This window comes from Salmo salar, chromosome 24 (assembly GCF_965601325.2).
Source record: "Salmo salar chromosome 24, fSalSal1, whole genome shotgun sequence".
NCBI lineage: Eukaryota > Metazoa > Chordata > Actinopteri > Salmoniformes > Salmonidae > Salmo > Salmo salar.
In genome coordinates, this window is record NC_138314.1 from 31,878,553 (window position 1) to 31,899,922 (window position 21,370).

Sequence of the window (21,370 nt, forward strand, 5' to 3'; positions counted from 1 at the left end):
TAAGAAATGTGGTATAGAAATAAAGTTTGCTTATGTGTTGTGATGTGTTGAACCCCTTACTGGTTACCTGTAACCTCATCTCACCTTTCAGAGACGACGTTCGGAGACAGTGCGAGGACCCCTGCGCCTGTTGACGTCCAGCGCCTTCCGGCTCCAGGGAGAGTGTCAGAAGGCAGTGCCCCCAGAGGGAGGTCCAGGGCCCGACATGCAGTTGGTCACCCAGCAGGTTATCCAGTGTGCCTATGACATCGCCAAAGCGGCCAAGCAGCTTGTCACCATTACCACCAAGGAGAACAGCAACTGACCATTATAACCACTGCCGCCCGTCACAGGCCTTTTAGAGATCTGAAGGCCTGAAATGTCTCCACGTATTGTTCATCCTTTAACTTTGTTGTAAAAAATATATATAAAAAAAAATCTGTTATTTCCTGTTTTTAATGTGTATGTGATATTTGCATGTCATTTTTTATTTAAAGACAAATGTACGCAATTATAAAGAGTGTTGAAGTTAAAACATTGGGACAAAAAGAAGACTGAACTTCAGCTATGGGAAAGTGTCCAGAGCTCTACTAACTGCAAGGGAGAGGCTGTACTAGTAGATTTATTTCTATGGACTTGGTTTGTCGTGAGCTACTTCAGGAATCTACAGTACAGCCAGATACTGACAAGATGATTGTGGAGATCCTTCGTTGCTAATGTGCAGTTTCTAAACCGCACTTGATTTGTTTTTTTGTGGTTCTAGATACATCTTCCTCGCCCACAAAGAAGAAATGTTTTACTCCCAACTATCGCCTATACCCTCCTTCTTAAAAAAGGCTTGTCATCCACTTTGATGCTCCTTATCTGAACCAGGAGTCTCAAACTGGCGGTCCCCGGTCCAGCTTGTGGCCTGGAAGTGAATTTAAGCAGCCCATTACAGTATTGCACGTGGTCTAGAATGTTGTGAAAGCTATGATTAAGCCATAATGCTGTTATTAGTGAATAACATATACGTTACACACATTGGTGCTACGTAATATCATTATACTGTAACCAAGGGTTCCCCAACTGGTGGCCCGCGGGTGGTTTAATTTGCCCCCCCCCCCCCCCCCCACTCCAGAAAAACCCTGGAATGAGTAGTTGTGTCCAAACTTTTGACTGGTACTGTATATAAACTAAGCAAAAAAATAAACGTCCCTTTTTCAGGACCGTCTTTCAAAGATTATTTGTAAAATTCCAAATAACTTCACAGATCTTCAAGGGTTTAAACACTTTCCCATGCTTGTTCAATGAAGCATAAAACATTTAATTAACATGCACGTGTGGAATGGTCATTAAGACACTAACAGCTTACAGACGGTAGGCAATTAAGGTCACAGTTATGAAAACTTAGGACATTAAAGAGGCCTTTCTACTGACTCCGAAAAAACACCAAAAGAAAGATGCCCAGGGTCCCTGCTCATCTGCGTGAACATGCCTTAGGCATGCTGCAAGGAGGCATGAGGACTGCAGATGTGGCCAGGGCAATAAATTGCAATGTCCGTACTGAGACGCCTAAGACAGCGCTACATGGAGACAGGACGGACAGCTGATCGTCCTCGCAGTGGCAGACCACGTGTAACAACACCTGCACAGGATCGGTACATCCGAACATCACACCTGCGGGACAGGTACAGGATGGCAACAACAACTGCCCGAGTTACACCAGGAATGCACAATCCCTCCATCAGTGCTCAGACTGTCCGCAATAGGCTGAGAGAGGCTGGACGGAGGGCTTGTAGGCCTGTAGTAAGGCAGGTCCTCACCAGACATTACCGGCAACATCATCGCCTATGGGCACAAACCCACCATCGCTGGACCAGACAAGGCTGGCAAAAAGTGCTCTTCTCTGACGTGTCGCGGTTTTGTCTCACCAGGGATGATGGTCGGATTCACATTTAACGTTGAAGGAATGAGCGTTACACCGAGGCCTGTACTCTGGAGCGGGATCGATTTGGAGGTGGAGGGTCCGTCATGGTCTGGGGTGGTGTGTCACAGCATCATCGGACTGAGCTTGTCATCTCAATGCTGTGTGTTATAAGGAAGACATCCTCCTCCCTCATGTGGTACCCTTCCTGCAGGCTTATCCTGACATGACCCTCCAGCATGACAATACCACCAGCCATACTGCTCATTCTGTGTGTGATTTCCTGCAAGACAGGAATGTCAGTGTTCTGCCATGGCTAGCGAAGAGCCCGGATCTTAATCCCATTGAGCACGTCTGGGACCTGTTGGATCAGAGGGTGAGGGCTAGGGCCATTCCCCCCAGAAATGTCTGGGAACTTGCAGGTGCCTTGGTGGAAGAGTGGGGTAACATCTCACAGCAAGAACTGGCAAATCTGGTGCAGTCCATGAGGAGGAGATGCACTGCAGTACTTAATGCAGCTGGTGGCCACACCAGATACTGACTGTTACTTTGATTTTGAACCCCCCCCCCTTTGTTCAGGGACACATTATTCCATTTCTGTGGAACTTGTTCAGTTTGTCTCAGTTGTTGAATCTTGTTATTTTCATACAAATATATATACGTTTGCTGAAAATAAACACAGTTTACAGTGAGAGGATGTTTATTTTTTTGCTGAGTTTTTTTACATTTATTTTGCTCCGAAAAATAAGTGTGTGTGTATATATACTACCAGTCAAAAGTTTGGACACAACTACTAATTACAGGGTTTTTCTTTATTTGGACTATTTTCTACATTGTAGAATAATAGTGAAGACATCAAAACTATGAAATAACACATGTAATAACCAAAAAAGTGTTAAACAAATCTAAATATTTTATGAGATTCTTCAAAGAAGCCACCCTTTGCCTTGATTACAGCTTTGCGCACACTTGGCATTCTCTCAACCAGCTTCATGAGGTCACCTGGAATGCATTTCAATTAACAGGTGTGCCTTAAGATAATTTGTGCAGTTTATTTCCTCCTCAATGCGTTTGTGACAAGGTAGGGGTGGTATACAGAAGATAACCCTATTTGGTAAAAGACCAAGTCCATATTATGGCAAGAACAGCCCAAATAAGCAAAGGGAAACGATAGTCCATCATTACTTTAAGACATGGTCAGTCAATCTGTAAAATTTCAAGGACTTTGAAAGTTTCTTCATGGGCAGTCTGATTTATTTAGAATTCAAGGCACACTTAACCAGCATGGCTACAACAGCATTCTGCAGCGATACGCCATCCCATCTGGTTTGCACTAAGTGGGACTGTAATTTGTTTTTCAACAGGTGAATGACCCAACACACCTCCAGGCTGTGTCAGGGCTATTTGACCAAGAAGGAGAGTGATGGAGTACTGCATCAGATGACCTGGCCTCCACAATCACCTGACCTCAAACCAATTGAGATGGTTTGGGATGAGTTTGATCGCAGTGAAGTTAAATCAACCAACATGTGCTCAGCATATGTGGGAACTCCTTCAAGACTGTTGGAAAAGCATTCCAAGTGAAGCTGGTTGAGAGAATGTCAAGTGTGCAAAGCTGTCATCAAGGCAAAAGGGTGGCTACTTAAAATATATTGATTTGTTAAACACTTTTGGTTACTACATGATCCCATGTGTGTTATTTCATAGTTGATGTCTTCACTATTATTCTACAATGTAGAAAATAGTAAAAGAAAAACCCTTAAATGAGAACGTGTGTCAACTTTTGACTGGTACTGTATATATTTTTTTTTCCAGTGATTTTAATATGAAATCTGTTCCAAAGCATAATAGAGACTCACATGATTGTATACAAATGTAAGCAAGGTTTGAAATGATAGGTTTGACTAAAACAATCTGTTTGGGCTTCTTGCGGTCAATTTGCAGTCTACAAATTATTAGTATTTATGTTCCGGCCCCCTGAACATTCACCCAACAAAAAAATTGTCCTGCAGCTAAATCTAGTTGATGATCCCTGCTGTAACCTAACTATGGAATTCTAATGTATAATTTAAAACAATTCCAGCAAGTGTAGGAAGGAATGTTGGGAGATTTGGAACTGACTTGAACTATCTCTCATCTGTGCACATTTGCGTATCCCTGCAATGCCAATGTGCCTCCCCTGTCCAAGTGTTATTGCTTCCATTTTGAAATACATCTACAGCTATCTATGCCTACTATTGCATATCAACACTTATTCAGGGGGGCAAATGATGCTCTTCACCAGCAATATGTTGTTTGTATTGAATTCTAGTGATATCTTTTTTGAACCACTAAGATGGTAGACAGGGTTCTGTATTTGTTTGTGTACTAGAACAGTGTTAGTGCTGTGACCATAGCTAGATTTGCAGCTTATGAATCATTTTCCCTCTTCCGTGTGTTTTTGTGCTCCATTTTGTAATGCTGATAACTTTTTATTAAATGTGCAACTAATTGGATAGGATTGTAGATATCCCCAGTAAATATCTCCTCTACAATTCTGCCAGCGGATGGTCGTCATTATTAGCAGATGGTTCAGAGCTGTGTTATAATGTACTTGAAATGTGATCAAGGAAATGTCCCTCTGTGCTTCTCTTGTTCTGAATGGACTTTCAATAGGTGTCAGTCCTGCAGTTATCATAGATGCAGTGTTTTTATATAAAAGTAATTTAGAATGAACCTTCTCATGTTGTATTTGTGATAATGTGGTTATTCTGTCTATTAATGACCAAGTAATTGTTTGTTATATTCTTGTGTGATGTGCTTTGTCCATGAGAGCAGAAAAACGTGCAAAGAAGAAGTGATTTATTTTAATGAAAAAATTCACAATTAAATCATAAAAAGAGTATATAAACATAAAACCCAAGATTGTAATGCTATCTCTTACACACCATTTTGTAACAAACTCTACAACCACTTTCTGCAACTGACGAGCATGGTGTTGGAATACTTGATAAATTTTAAACTCATTAGGATTAACATTTTGTACAAATGTGTATAAAAACATGATTGTGCTGTGTCTTTTTTGGCCTTACAGGATCCTCATGTCCAGGCTGATCGGGGTCTGCTACGAATCTATGAGAGGAAGACTGTATGAATATGGGACAAAACTAATCAAGTGCTTTAGCAATTAAGAGCAAACATGGTAAGATATCAATCCAAATTAACCGCAATAGGCTTATACACTGAACAAAAATATAAATGCAACATGTAAAGTGTTGGTCCCATGTTTCATGAGCTGAAATAAAAGATGCTAGAATTTTCCATATGCACAAAAGCGTCTCTCAGATTTTGCGCACAAATTTCTCCTTTGACAAGATAATCCATCCACCTGATAGGTGTGGCATATCAAGAAGCTGATTAAACAGCATGATATTTACACAAAATAGTGGTTGTCACACAACACAATGCCACAGATGTCTCAAGTTGATGGAGCGTGCACTTGTCATGCTGTGACTGCAGGAATGTCCACCAGAGCTGTTACAGAAGATTTAATGATAATTTCTCTACCATAAGCCGCCTCCAATGTCAATTGAGAGAATTTGACAGTACGTCCAACCAGCCTCAACTGCAGACCACGTGTATGGCGTTGTGTGAACAGAATGCCCCATGGTGGTGGTGGAGATATGGTATGGGCAGGCATAAGCTACGGACAACGAACACAATTGCATTCATCCGCCGCCATCACTTCATGTTTCAGCATGATAATGCACGGCCCCATGTCACAAGGATCTGTACACAATTCCTAGAAGCTGAAAATGTCCCAGTTCTTCCATGGCCTGCATACTCACCAGACATGTCACAAATTGAGCTGTTTGAGACGCTCTGGATCGACGTGTACGACAGTGTCATGACTTGCCCTTTTGGGTGAGGATCATAGCTACCAGAAATATGAAACTATTTGTGGGAAGATGTAATGTGATGTTAGCCTTCTAAATGAGAGAATTGTTTTTCATAGGAAGTCAACCACTCAGTCACCACACCCACGTGAGCAAAGACATTACCCCTCGAGTGCTGAAATAGGACTCGTGACAAAATGTACATTAGGCCAGTGAGACCGACAGTGTGAGCTGAAAGGTACGGAATGGCTAGAAACTCAAACTTTTAACAGAGAAGAACATCTCTACAAGATCAGAGAGCATGGAGCTGTGGCTACATGTTGAAATGGTTAGACAATAGAGACCCCTGAACAAGGCAGTTAACCCACTGTTCCTAGGCCATCATTGTAAATAAGAATTTGTTTTTAACTGACTTGCCTAGTTAAATAAAGGTTAAATAAAAAATATTTAAAAAAGACCAAGCAGGCGGACGGTGTGAACCGGACGTCTCGAATGTTTAGACTCTATAGACCAACTACGTGCAGCGCCAGCGGAATATGTTACAAATGGTTAAGAAATCTACAAAACGAAATACTACACATTCACAGTCTGCTCTGTATATGTAAAATGGTCTAGGAAACTCGACCGAAGACGAGAGACAAAGAACAATTTCCTCTCACCACTCTATTCTAAGGAACAGAGCCGCTGAACAAGCTACGACTACAAAGGACATGGGGACCTCTGGTGGACAACCAGAGAATTTCTGTCAACTGACTTCAGAAAATGGACCGGTGATTTCAACACAGAGACAACAAAGGCATACAATCGTAAATATGTACATTGCAATTGTTTTCAAATGAGCATAGTTATCAGCTGTATGTACAATAGTGAAGTCTTTTCTCCCACTCTTTCTTACATTCCCCTCCCTTTTCATTTTGTGTAACAAGCCATCATATCGGTTTAGTCCACTAGGGACCTTTCATTGCATTGTGTTAGTAACCAATAACTATACTGTGTGTGTGTTTATGTAATTCTGTGTGATTATTTAGTTACACAAATTGGTGTATTTATTTACTATCGCTGATTCATCATGGAGACTAGGGTTTGTGCAGATTTGAAGTCAACGTTCAGAATGAGACTGATAGAAGGTAACAATTAATTAATGACTGAGTCACTGAAATGTAAGAGATCTTTATATCTTTAAGAGTTCATTCAGAAAACGGTAACTCGTTAAATAAACTTTTTCTGTGGTGCCCCAAGATTGCTAATGAGTTAATGGTTGTGATGATTAATTTAATCAATGTAATAATTAAACATAGTTAATTGATTTGATAAAACAATCGTCATAACATTAATGATAGCCAAGACACGACAACAGCCTGTTGCAGTTCCCACCAATATCCAGCAACTTCGCAAAGGCATTGAAGAGAAGTGGGAAAACATTCCACAATCAACAGCCCAATCAACTCTATGCGAAGGAGATGTGTTGCACTGCATGAGGCAAATGGTGGTCACACCAGATAGACTGGTTTTCTGATCCACACCCCTATAATTTTAATGTACTGTATCTGTGACCATCAGATTCATATCTGTATTCCCAGTCATGTGAAATCCATAGATTCAGGTCTAATGAATGTATTCCAATTTACTGATTTCCATATACAGTATCTCACAAAAGTGAGTACACCCCTCACATTTTTGTAAATATTTGAGTATATCTTTTATGTGGCAACACTGAAGAAATGACACTTTGCTACAATGTAAAGTAGTGAGTGTACAGCTTGTATAACAGTGTAAATTTGCTGTCCCCTCAAAATAACACAACACACAGCCATTAATGTCTAAACCGGTGGCAACAAAAGTGAGTACACCCCTAAGTGAAAATATCCAAATTGGGCCCAAAGTGTCAATATTTTGTGTGGCCACCATCATTTTCCAGCACTGCCTTAACCCTCTTGGGCATGGAGTTCACCAGAGCTTCACAGGTTACCACTGGAGTCCTCTTCCACTCCTCCATGACGACATCACGGAGCTGGTGGATGTTAGAGACCTTGCACTCCTCCACCTTCCGTTTGAGGATGCCCCACAGATGCTCAATAGGGTTTAGGTCTGGAGACATGCTTGACCAGTCCATCACCTTTACCCTCAGCTTCTTTAGCAAGGCAGTGGTCGTCTTGGAGGTGTGTTTGGGGTCGTTATCATGTTGGAATACTGCCCTGCGGCCCAGTCTCCGAAGGGAGGGGATCATGCTCTGCTTCAATATGTCACAGTACATGTTGTCATTCATGGTTCCCTCAATGAACTGTAGCTCCCCAGTGCCGGCAGCACTCATGCAGCCCCAGACCATGACACTCCCACCACCATGCTTGACTGTAGGCAAGACACACTTGTCTTTGTACTCCTCACCTGGTTGCCGCCACACACGCTTGACACCATCTGAACCAAATAAGTTTATCTTGGTCTCATCAGACCACAGGACATGGTTCCAGTAATCCATGTCCTTAGTCTGCTTGTCTTCAGCAAACAATTTGCGGGCTTTCTTGTGCATCATCTTTAGAAGAGGCTTCCTTCTGGGACGACAGCCATGCAGACTAATTTGATGCACTGTGTGACGTATGGTCTGAGCACTGACAGGCTGACCCCCCACCCCTTCAACCTCTGCAGCAATGCTGGCAGCACTCATATGTCTATTTCCCAAAGACAACCTCTGGATATGACGCTGAGCACGTGCACTCAACTTCTTTGGTCGACCGTGGCGAGGCCTGTTCTGAGTGGAACCTGTCCTGTTAAACCGCTGTATGGTCTTGGCCACCGTGCTGCAGCTCAGTTTCAGGGTCTTGGCAATCTTCTTATAGCCCAGGCCATCTTTATGTAGAGCAACAATTCTTTTTTTCAGATCTTCAGAGAGTTCTTTGCCATGAGGTGCCATGTTGAACTTCCGGTGACCAGTCAGTATGAGAGCGATGACACCAAATTTAACCCACCTGCTCCCCATTCACACCTGAGACCTTGTAACACTAACGAGTCACATGACACCGGGGAGGGAAAATGGCTAATTGGGCCCAATTTGGACATTTTCACTTAGGGGTGTACTCACTTTTGTTGCCACCGGTTTAGACATTAATGGCTGTGTGTTGTGTTATTTTGAGGGGACAGCAAATTTACACTGTTATACAAGCTGTACACTCACTACTTTACATTGTAGCAAAGTGTCATTTCATGTGACAACACTGAAGAAAAGATATACTCATATTTACAAAAATGTGAGGGGTGTACTCGCTTCTGTGAGATACTGTATATACTGAAACTTAGTAAAATGTTTGAAATTGTTGCATGTTGCGTTTCTATTTTTGTTCAGTATATTTTCCAAATGAATTGTTATCTGTATAGCTGCCAGGTAAAAATGTTGATATTGTGTGCCCAAATGAACAGGACCGTGGTTCAGTACCTTGTCCTGGTAGCCCTGCTGGGCCATTCTATGAGTCTCCAGCCTCAGCTCCTCCTCCTGCAGCCTCAGGGCCTCCCTCTCTACCTCCTCCATCTGCTCCCTCCGTCGCTGCTCTTCCCACTGCTCCCGACGCCGCTGCTCCACCTGCAGGGGAGAGAGAACAATGAGCCACATTAGACAGCTTCATCCTCTAACCCAGGTCAACAACTGACCCAGGTCAACACAGGCTGTTCAAGGCCTTTCATACATCCTTTTAGAATTGGAGTTTGAAGGCCCCCGCCAACCTGTGCATTGATCTCCTGCATCCGAGCCGTCCTGTGACCCTCGTCCTCCTCCCTCTCTTGGCGTCTGGTCTGCCGCTCCAGCTCTAGCTCTTCGATCAGCTCCTCGCGCCTCCTCAGAGACTCCTCCTGAGCCTGACGGTTGTCCTGCATCTTGACATCCAGCTGCAGCTGTCTGCCTGCCAGAACCTTCCAGGGAGAAAAGGAGACGCTTGGATTCTCTAGTCTTCTGTAGATACAAAGACGCAAGCTTCGCACTCCTTGGTGTGTTGCTCATGTCCTACCCTCCCTTCCCCTCAGGCCCACTCACCTCCTGCATAAGCCTCTCCCTGGCTCTCCTCTCCTTCTCCCACTCCGCCTCCCGCTTCTCCCAAACACGCTGGGCCTCCTCCCTGACAAGACAAGACCAATAATTTAACTTTGCAATACAAACGCAGATCTCCACCCCATAGTCAGACCTAGACTGGCAGGGGGAGTCATGATAGTATTGGTTCTACTGACCGGTACAGGACGTCAAACTCTGCCTCCCTCTCCCTCTCCAGCTGGAGCTGCTCCTCAATGACGTGCTTCATCCAGGCAGCATCCGCCACTGCCCTCTCCCGCCGCACACTTTCCAGACGCTGGTCCTCCTGCTCCCCCTCCAGCAGGACTGCCAGAATCTTGCGGTCTGCCTCCTGGTGAACAACACAGGCATTGCAAGCAGTGAAGGGTGTGTCAATTCACATACAGCTGAGCAATTAAAAAAAACAAGCGGACAAACCAGCTCCTCCTGCACCTGCTGGGCTCTCCTCTTCAGTTGGGTGCGGTACTGGCGGGTCAAGAATCGCCTGAGTAAGGAAACAGTTTGATCAAACCACAGAACAACAACTACTGGACATGAGGCAGTTTTTCAGTCCAGATGGTTTATTTATAGTTTTCATCCTTGACTGAACTCTTCCAATCGGAGAGTCACTTACCCCATTTCAGATTTCTTGTGGCACTCCTCCACCTTCCTTCTCTCCTCCTCCAGCTTCTCCACCTCCCAGCGCTGGGACAGCAGGGCCTCCTGCTCCTTCTTCAGACACCTGGCCTGAGAAACAGAGATAGCATAGGGGCTCAGTCACACTACCAGCATTTACAGTGTAATTCCAAATTAGGCTTATGCAGGACTACCAGGTCTTACCAACAGGCTGCCAATACCAGAAATCATTCGTCCCCACCAGTATCAAACAAATGACTGCCCGCCACCCCCATGAATCTGAAATGTTGCTTACCCCATGGACTGTATCCACGTGTTGTTTTTGTTGAAATTTTGCTTGTGATTTATATTGTTGAATGTATTTATGCAGTATATGTGGTGATGCTGTTGAGTTTGAGATGAGATGCAAGACAAATTTTCTGAAATGGACACAAATTATTAGTAATATGTCATCTGACTGGTCTCCATAGCCTTGCTTTACTCAATGCACTACACCATGTACGGTGCTTCTTCCTATGGTTTAACAGTACCATTTTCCTCCTTTGCAGAACTAAAGTGTCCAGAGACTGAACGACAGCTGCTTGCTTACCTCTTCCTCCCGGAGCTTGAGCTCTTCCATCTGTTTGCGGAGCTCCTTGGCTCTCTCCCGGTCCTCTCCTCTTCTTCTCTCCTCTGCCTGCTTCATCCTCTCCAGCGCCTCCCGTCGACTCGTCTCATATTCATTCTCAAAGCGCCTCTTCTCCTCCTGGGCTGCCTCCTCATGCTGCAGGTTTCAATGCAGGGATTACTTTTGATTACCACTTCATTGTCTTTCGATGATAGAGAATCAGTTTAAGATATGTCTACGCTATTTGTCTATTTTGAAAAAGCATTGTGGATATCCACACATTTAAGGAAGGTCTTATTTTGCACCCTGAGAAAAGAGTAGTCTAATTAGAGTTTATTTCCGTAAAAGAATACTGTACTCACAGTTTAAAGAATGCTCTATAAATACTAATGACCATCTTGAAATTAAATACTCAACCCTGAGTTAAAGCGCACTAACTGAAGTGAACTAAAGCCTGTGACAGAAAGGTAATACTGGCTGTAGCATTGAGCGCATACCTGTTTTTTCACCAAGGTCTGTGTCTGCCATTGGCTCACCACATGATCTTTATGTAAGGTTGACTCGACCTGTAGACACAAACAGTTCAATCAGGATTCGATACACAGACGAGACATTGACACTGATAAACCTGACTTTAAAGGGAAGGGATATCATGGGGTTTATTTTGTACTCTGACATCAATCCAGGAGTCAGGTTCACAGAAAGACATGGAACAATTGCATCACAAGCCCTTTGGTTTCCAGATCAAGTGTACTTCTTGACAAAAAAAACTGTCAGGTCTCTTCAGATGTACCATACAGCACTTAGTCATCAGTGTTGTGTTCATTACGCACCAAATGGACTGAAACGGGAAGGACTTGTCCAATAAGAAACACTCGTTGTTGTGATGAACTGTCAAGGGCTATTCATGGCATCCTAAACCTCCAATTCTCATTAAAAGACAGATACAATCGGCCACTAACCTTCCGCAACTCAGGGTTGTTTCTCTTCCAGTGCTCCTTCAACAGCTCTTCTGCTAGCTGTGTGGTGGAATAGTAAAACATAAAAATCATAGGTCAATGGTCATGCGTTCTGCCAGCTCAGTGCTCGTGTATGTTATGTGTTTTTGAGGAATAAACCGGATGAGGTTGATGCCTCTATACCTTCTTCCTTCGTTCCTCTCGGCCTGAGCGGAGGTCTTCGGTCTTGTCCACCAGTTGCCTAGTCAGTGTGCTCCTGTCAGGGACAACATCCCGTAACTCAGCCTCAAGCTGGTCCCGCTCCTTCTGGAGCAGGATCCTGAGACGCTCCCTGCGCTGCTCCAGACTCACCACCTTCTCCTCTTTCAGTCTCTCTTTGTGGTATGCTGACATACTGATGGATGGGAGAGAAAGGAGATAAGCCATTAACTAGTGATAATGGTTTTCAAGTATCATCCATTAGATCTACTGATGGTGTTGTTATCATTGTTGAACTGTTGCACTACAAGAAAAGTTGGATCAATACTAGATCGGACTGGAGAATCAGGACATTTTTTAAGCATGAAATTAGTTATAGCCTAATTCCCATCATAGTATCTCAGTCAATTATCAGTTTCCGAAGTACAAACAAAACAGTGGAAGAACAATACAGCCCTTGAGAATTAGGCCTACCTCTCCTGGTATGATTGACGAGAACTCCAGTGTGCCTGCTTACTGCTTACAACGTTCTGTTGTCTGTAGTACTTCGAGTTCATCTCCCATTGCTGCCGCCAACATGCCTCCTGTTCCCGCTGCCGGCATTGCCGCACCATCTGTCTTTCCAGAGAACGAACTCGACTCGGCCAGTGGGCAGAGAGGGTTGGTAGAGCCATATAGATCTAGATGGGAAAACTCTATTCAGTTAACTATTTAGAAACGGACCCAACTGCTTCTGTTAGACAAAAGCCGTTACTTGCTAGCTACAGTAGATAGCGTAAATAGCTAGATTCAAAATATGATGACGCCATCAGTAAAGTCCTAACAAAAGTTAGCTAGCGGAAAGTGCTAATCGACATTTGTCTTTACAAAAATACTTTTTGCATCAAATTGCTTACCAGTCAACGTTCCCTCTCCAAAATATAATTTCAAAGTTATGTTAGTTTGCGGCTGGAGAAAATCCTTAGATGTCTTTCTCTTCCCGTTTCGCTTAGTAACCAAATCACTTCCTAGTTACACTACGGAGCATCACAAGGGTCAAACAGCTCGATGAGTAGGGCATTGTAATGATTGGCAATTGATGAAGGTATTTTATTTTTATTTCACATTTATTTAACCAGGTAGGCCAGTTGAGAACAAGTTCTCATTTACAACTGCGACCTGACCAAGATAAAGCAAAGCAGTGTGAAAAAACAACAACACAGTTACACATAAACAAACGCACAGTCAATAACACAATAGGGGAAAAAATAGAAAAATCAATGTACAGTGTGCAAATGTAGAAGAGTAGGGAGGTAGGCAATAAATAGGCCATAGAGGTGAAATAATTACAATTTAGCATTAACACTGGAGTGATAGATGTGCAGATGATAATGTGCAAGAAGAGATACTGGGGTGCAAAAGAGCAAGAGGGTAAGTAATAATATGGGGATGAGGTAGTTGGGTGTGCTAATCACAGATTGGCTGTGTACAGGTACAGTGATCGGTAAGCTGCTCTGACAGCTGATGCTTAAAGTTAGAGAGGGCGATATAAGACTACAGCTTCAGTGATTTTTGCAATTTGTTCCAGTCGTTGGCAGCAGAGAACTGGAAGGAAAGGCTGCCAAAGGAAGGGGTTGGCTATGGGGATCACCAGTGAAATATACCTGCTGGGGCGCATGCTACAGGTGGGTGTTGCTATTGTGACCAGTGAGCTGAGATAAGGCGGTGCTTTACCTAGCAAAGACTTATAGATGACCCTAGATGCAGTTGCACCCCTAAAAACTAAAAACATCTGTCATAAGAAACTAGCTCCCTGGTATACAGAAAATACACGAGCTCTGAAGCAAGCTTCCAGAAAATTGGAACGGAAATGGCGCCACACCAAACTAGCTTGGAAAGACAGTACCGTGCAGTATCGAAGAGCCCTCACTGCTGCTCGATCATCCTATTTTTCCAACTTAATTGAGGAAAATAAGAACAATCCGAAATTTCTTTTTGATACTGTCGCAAAACTAACTAAAAAGCAGCATTCGAAAATGGAGGATGGCTTTCACTTCAGCAGTAATACATTTATGAACTTCTTTGAGGAAAAGATCATGATCATTAGAAAGCAAATTACGGACTCCTCTTAAAATCTGCGTATTCCTCCAAAGCGCCATTGTCCTGAATCTGCACAACTCTGCCAGGACCTAGGATCAAGGGAGATACTAAGGTGTTTCAGCACTATATCTCTTGACACAATGATGAAAATAATCATGGCCTCTAAACCCTCAAGCTGCATACTGGACCCTATTCCAACTAAACTACTGAAAGAGCTGCTTCCTGTGCTTGGCCCTCCTATGTTGAACGTAATAAACGGCTCTCTATCCACCGGATGTGTACCAAGCTCACTAAAAGTGGCAGTAATAAAGCCTCTCTTGAAAAAGCCGAATCTTGACCCAGAAATTATAAAAAACTATCGGCCTATATCAAGTCTTCCATTCCTCTCAAAAAAAAATTAAAAAGCTGTTGCGCAGCAACTCACTGCCTTCCTGAAGACAAACAATGTATACGAAACGCTTCAGTCTGGTTTTAGACCCCATCATAGCACTGAGACTGCACTTGTGAAGGTGGTAAATGACCTTTTAATGACGTCAGACCGAGGCTCTGCATCTGTCCTCGTGCTCCTAGATCTTAGTGCTGCTTTTGATACCATCGATCACCACATTCTTTTGGAGAGATTGGAAACCCAAATTGGTCTACATGGACAAGTTCTGGCCTGGTTTAGATCTTATCTGTCGGAAAGATATCAGTTTGTCTCTGTGAATGGTTTGTCCTCTGACAAATCAACTGTAAATTTCGGTGTTCCTCAAGGTTCCGTTTTAGGACCACTATTGTTTTCACTATATATTTTACCTCTTGGGGATGTCATTCGAAAACATAATGTTAAATTTCACTGCTATGCGGACGACACACAGCTGTACATTTCAATGAAACATGGTGAAGCCCCAAAATTGCCCTCGCTAGAAGCCTGTGTTTCAGACATAAAGAAGTGGATGGCTGCAAACTTTCTACTTTTAAACTCGGACAAAACAGAGATGCTTGTTCTAGGTCCCAAGAAACAAAGAGATCTTCTGTTGAATCTGACAATTAATCTGGATGGTTGTACAGTCGTCTCAAATAAAACTGTGAAGGACCTCGGCGTTACTCTGGACTCTGATCTCTCTTTTGAAGAACATATCAAGACTGTTTCAAGGACAGCTTTTTTCCATCTACGTAACATTGCAAAAATCAGAAACTTTCTGTCCAAAAATGATGCAGAAAAATTCATCCATGCTTTTGTTACTTCTAGGCTGGACTACTGCAATGCTCTACTTTCCGGCTACCCGAATAAAGCACTAAACAAACGGCTGCTAGAATCCTGACTAGAACCAAAAAATTTGATCATATTACTCCAGTGCTAGCCTCCCTACACTGGCTTCCTGTTAAGGCAAGGGCTGATTTCAAGGTTTTACTGCTAACCTACAAAGCATTACATGGGCTTGCTCCTACCTATCTTTCCGATTTGGTCCTGCCATACATACCTACACGTACGCTACGGTCACAAGACGCAGGCCTCCTAATTGTCCCTAGAATTTCTAAGCAAACGGCTGGAGGTAGGGCTTTCTCCTATAGAGCTCCATTTTTATGGAATGGTCTGCCTACCCATGTGAGAGACGCAGACTCGGTCTCAACCTTTAAGTCTTTACTGAAGACTTATCTCTTCAGTAGGTCCTATGATTAAGTATAGTCTGGCCCAGGAGTGTGAAGGTGAACGGAAAGGCTGGAGCAACGAACCGCCCTTGCTGTCTCTGCCTTGCCGGTTCCCCTCTCTCCACTGGGATTCTCGGCCTCTAACCCTATTACAGGGGCTGAGTCACTGGCTTACTGGTGTTCTTCCATGCCGTCCATGGGAGGGGTGCGTCACTTGAGTGGGTTGAGTCACTGACGTGGTCTTCCTGTCAGCTATCTGGATGCCAAGAATGCCAAGAATACAAGCAGCACTACAACCCAGGTCCATGTTTTTAATTCCACCTTTTTTGCTTTAGACCAGCTGGATGTATTGTATTTTGCCAGCCACTGACACTAGTTAACCTGTTTTGAGCTCCACATTTTTTGCAAAACATAAAATTAAAATACAAGACGTTTATTGGGGGGCTTGCCTGTTTTGGATGTTATTTTGGCATTAATACGTGTCACATATCAGTTTGCAAACAATGTAAAATTGTGTATATATATCATTGAGGTAATAAAGCCATGTACAGTGCCTTGCGAAAGTATTCGGCCCCCTTGAACTTTTCAACCTTTTGCCACATTTCAGGCTTCAAACATAAAGATATAAAACTGTACTTTTTTGTGAAGAATCAACAACAAGTGGGACACAATCATGAAGTGGAACGAAATTTATTGGATATTTCAAACTTTTTTAACAAATAAAAAACTTAAAAATTGGCCGAGCAAAATTATTCAGCCCCTTTACTTTCAGTGCAGCAAACTCTCTCCAGAAGTTCAGTGAGGATCTCTGAATGATCCAATGTTGACCTAAATGACTAATGATGATAAATAGAATCCACCTGTGTGTAATCAAGTCTCCGTATAAATGCACCTGCTCTGTGATAGTCTCAGAGGTCCGTTTAAAGCGCAGAGAGCATCATGAAGAACAAGGAACACACCAGGCAGGTCCGAGATTTCCCAAGCTTTAAACATCCCAAGGAGCACTGTGCAAGCGATAATATTGAAATTGAAGGAGTATCAGACCACTGCAAATCTACGAAGACCCGGCCGTCCCTCTAAACTTTCAGCTCATACAAGGAGAAGACTGATCAGAGATGCCGCCAAGAGGCCCGTGATCACTCTGGATGAACTGCAGAGATCTACAGCTGAGGTGGGAGACTCTGTCCATAGGACAGCAATCAGTCGTATACTGCACAAATCTGGCCTTTATGGAAGAGTGGCAAGAAGAAAGCCATTTCTTAAAGATATCCATAAAAAGTGTTGTTTAAAGTTTGCCACTGGCCACCTGGGAGACACACCAAACATGTGGAAGAAGGTGCTCTGGTCAGATGAAACCAAAATTGAACTTTTTGGCAACAATGCAAAACGTTATGTTTGGCGTAAAAGCAACACAGCTCATCACCCTGAACACATCATCCCCAATGTCAAACATGGTGGTGGCAGCATCATGGTTTGGGCCTGCTTTTCTTCAGCAGGGGCAGGGAAGATGGTTAAAATTGATGGGAAGATGGATGGAGCCAAATACAGGACCATTCTGGAAGAAAACCTGATGGAGTCTGCAAAAGACCTGAGACTGGGACAGAGATTTGTCTTCCAACAAGACAATGATCCAAAACATAAAGCAAAATCTACAATGGAATGGTTCACAAATAAACATATCCAGGTGTTAGAATGGCCAAGTCAAAGTCCAGACCTGAATCCAAACGAGAATCTGTGCAAAGAACTGAAAACTGCTGTTCACAAACGCTCTCCATCCAACCTCACTGAGCTCGAGCTGTTTTGCAAGGAGGAATGGGCAAAAATGTCAGTCTCTCGATGCGCAAAACTGATAGAGACATACCCCAAGCGACTTACAGCTGTAATCGCAGCAAAAGGTGGCGCTACAAAGTATTAACTTAAGGGGGCTGAATAATTTTGCACGCCCAATTTTTCAGTTTTTTATTTGTTAAAAAAGTTTGAAACATCCAATAAATTTCGTTCCACTTCATGATTGTGTCCCACTTGTTGTTGATTCTTCACAAAAAATTACAGTTTTATATCTTTATGTTTCAAGCCTGAAATGTGGCAAAAGGTCGAAAAGTTCAAGGGGGCCGAATAGTTTCGCAAGGCACTGTACAAACATGGTCTCTTTTTGTTTCCTTGAGTAAGGGAGCTCCAAAATGCAGGTGTTTCGGCCTAGCTCAGTGCTTTCTGTGGTGGTGGGGCAAGCCAGCAGAAAATATGGAGCTTTGCGCCGTGAATAGCTCAGTGTTCTGTCACTCATGGGGACACTACGTCACCACCAAGTCTAAGGGTAGACTTAGAACATTCTAGCCCCTTGGGTGCTGCCATAGAGTTACATCAGAAGTGCCCATCCAAGAAGGCTGAAGGTCATTGGCCACACATAAAATGACGTCAAATCGCGTTATATCTACAGTACCTTTGATTGGACATCATACTTTCAACATCATCATATTTTCAATATCTTAACTAGCAGTCATCATCATGAATCAAGTCAACAATCTACTGGCAAATCCATTTTAATCCTTGTCATATGAAGAGAAATAATGAAGCGACATTGTAGATAAAATGTATCGGTGCTCATCGGCCATTGGACATAAACCTTACACAACAATTTGGAAATCGCAAATTCAACAAAAAGTGGTTTGGAAGGAATCAGTGGCTAACTGTGAGTTCAAGACAACTGGGAACTCTGGAAAAACGAGCTACGACTGGGAAAATATGTTTTGAACTTTCATCCAACTCTGAATTGTAAATCGGGAACTCTGGCCTCTTTCTAGAGCTACGACCTGAAGATCACTGACGTCATCATGATTCAACTTTTTTTCCCTCAGAGTTCCCAGTTGTCTTGAATGCACCATAAATCCAGAAAATGCCAGACTTCGATGACAAAGTTTGATGACAAAATTTGCCCACGAAGGACAGCAGCGCTACCTCCTTGTTCAAGTGAGCACAGCACAATGAGGTGAGTCCAAAAATGTCTTGTATGCTGCTCCATAAATGTAAAGTGCCAGGGAATTATGTATACTTTAGATAAGAAAGTAATACTAAGTTTATGTTGTATAGTAAGCTCTTAGTAGCCCATGTACCTCATCCTAATAATTTGGTCTATTTTCACCTCTTAATTTCGCCTACTGTTCTGACTTGGTGGTGCACATGTAGCCTATAACCTGTTTTTGAGAAATGTAGTCATTGAATATTGTAAGAGATTTCATTGTCTGCTTATTTGCCCCCTTTATTTATCCTACGGTTCTGCTTGGTGTACACTGTAAGAACAGCCCATGTCTGAAATCTGTCGCTGTACATTTCAAAAGTGCTGAACAAATAGTTATATTGTCTACGGCCATTCTAGTTTGCTCATTAATGCCTTAATCGAAATTACGGATTGCCTCTTATCCGCTTGTCGTCCCCTTATGCCATAGTTTGTACATCTCAATTGTCAGTAGAAACCACATTTGTTTAAACAAGTCAGCCATATCAGCTATGTTTTTTTTAAAGGCAGTAAATGAACTGTTTCGCTGGCAGACAAGGCTCCACTGATAGCCAGGTGTAGCAGTGGTAAGGTTTTGGGACTGCTGTTGGGACTCTGCTGTTGGGACAGCTTTATGTAGGCCCTAACAGTTTGTGGGCAGCGTTTGTCACCGCTATAGTGCAATTAATGTAATGTATTGTTTAGTGTTGTGTTGTGTTGTGTTGTGGCTTTGCTGGCATGCAAAGCCACTACACAATCGTCACTGCTCCTCAAAAAGCACAAGAAAGAGGATTAACACCCACCATCTCAGTGTCACGTCCTGGCCAGTATAAGGGTTAATTGTTATTGTAGTTTGGTCAGGACGTGGCAGAGGGTATTTGTTTTATGTGGTTCAGGGTGGTGTGTTAGTTAGGAGAGTGTTTGATTTATTATTTCCGGGTTTTGAGTTATGGTCTATGTTTATGTATTTCTATGTGTAGTCTAGTGAGTGTGTTTCTATGTTGAGTTAATTGGGGTGGACTTCCAATTGAAGGCAGCTGTTTGGTGTTGCCTTTGATTGGAAGTCCTATATTAGTTGGGTGTGTTTGTCTTGTATTTGTGGGAGATTGTTTTTGCACTGCGTATGTATAGCCTGCAAAACTGTCATTTGTCGTGCTTACTGTTTTTTCGTGTTCAACGTTCGTTAATAAATTAAGAAAATGAACACCAACTCTGCTGCATATTGGTCCACCTTTTCAGACGACGATTTCGCTATATCATCGGATGATGAAGAAGCTCTTGACACTCAGATTGTTCTGAAATAATTTCTGTAGTTAGAAACAGACAAGATTAGCATTCCTGAAACATTATTTTGTTGAAATGTTATTTTATCTCTCAGAGATTAAGCTATTTGAACCCAAATTAGCCATTTTAATTTGTATAATGTTCAAAAAATATAGTACCTCTGATTTGGACCATATTTCTTCCTAACAATGGGTAGGACATAAGGAATCCAATAAAATGGTTAAAAGCCACCCACGGACCCCCCACACCACATGCCAATACCACCCCAACAACCAGTATACAGTATCAGTTCTCTATGTTTGACAAGGAGTATAAAGATGCGGTTTGGAGTATTGATTCTTCATCCTTTGTAATGTATTTCGTGTTAATCTGGTGATGGTTTTTCCCCCGTTTAGAGAAATTAGCAACTGAAGTTGTTTGCATTATTTACCATAAATTAGTGTGAAAATGCCAGGTTTTGCCCACTAAATGCTGCTGTTCCTGCTACTGGCACCACATTATTTTATCAATTTTTCTGGTCTCTTGTTTTTAAATGGATCACAAAATGTTCTTTCTTTGGGTAGAAACCAATAGCTTTTGCTCATGATGAAAATAAATTGTGTGTTCATTTGTGTCGTCAAGCCAGTCCTCCATGAAAAATTCAGTTTGTCCTTCTCTTAGCAACTTAAGGCTTCAACCCAACTCTCCTTGAATAGTCCAACAATAATAATGGCTGGAATGGAGTCAATGGAATGGCATCACCAATAGAAGGACAGCCAAGAGCTGCCCAGTGACACGAGCCTACCAGACGAGCTAAATTACTTCTATGCTCTCTTCGAGGCAAGTAACACTAAAACATGCATGAGAGCATCAGCTGATCCGGACGACTGTGTGATCACGCTCTCCGCAGCCGATGTGAGTAAGACCTTTTAAACAGGTAAACATTCACAAGGCCGCAGGGCCAGACGGATTACTAGGATGTGTACTCCGAGCATGCGCTGACCAACTGGCAAGTGTCTTCACTGACATTTTCAACCTCTCCCTATCTGAGTCTGTAATACCAACATGTTTCAAGCAGACCACCATAGTCCCTGTGCCCAAGAACACTAAGGTAACCTGCCTAAATGACTACCGACCCGTAGCACTCACGTCTGTAGCCATGAAGTGCTTTGAAAGGCTGGTCATGGCTCACATCAACACCATTATCCCAGAAA

At 42.8% G+C, this 21,370-nt stretch overlaps 2 protein-coding genes across 8 annotated transcripts in view; one reads left to right on the forward strand and one right to left on the reverse strand.

Moving 5' to 3' along the window:
* git2a (G protein-coupled receptor kinase interacting ArfGAP 2a) overlaps window positions 1-4,600 on the forward strand; it is a 33,302-nt gene extending 28,702 nt beyond the window's left edge. For all 7 annotated transcript variants that reach the window (XM_082968654.1, XM_082968655.1, XM_045706744.2 and 4 more), the window contains one exon: window positions 92-4,600. In XM_082968654.1, coding sequence (XP_082824780.1) covers window positions 92-304 — 213 coding nt within the window. In that variant the 3' untranslated portion in view covers window positions 305-4,600. The remainder of the gene's footprint in view (window positions 1-91) is intronic.
* Window positions 4,601-4,709: 109 nt separating this feature from the next.
* tchp (trichoplein, keratin filament binding) lies at window positions 4,710-13,234 on the reverse strand. The gene is made up of 13 exons (XM_014172124.3): window positions 13,087-13,234; window positions 12,665-12,870; window positions 12,176-12,386; window positions 11,996-12,052; window positions 11,531-11,599; window positions 11,016-11,189; window positions 10,425-10,537; window positions 10,229-10,295; window positions 9,970-10,142; window positions 9,779-9,860; window positions 9,472-9,657; window positions 9,188-9,331; window positions 4,710-4,996 (listed from the first exon to the last, which is right to left on the reverse strand). Exons 2-13 carry the CDS (start codon window positions 12,862-12,864, stop codon window positions 4,964-4,966), a joined length of 1,509 nt encoding a protein of 502 aa, XP_014027599.1. The 5' UTR covers window positions 12,865-12,870; window positions 13,087-13,234; the 3' UTR covers window positions 4,710-4,963.
* Between the last annotated feature and the right edge of the window lie 8,136 nt (window positions 13,235-21,370).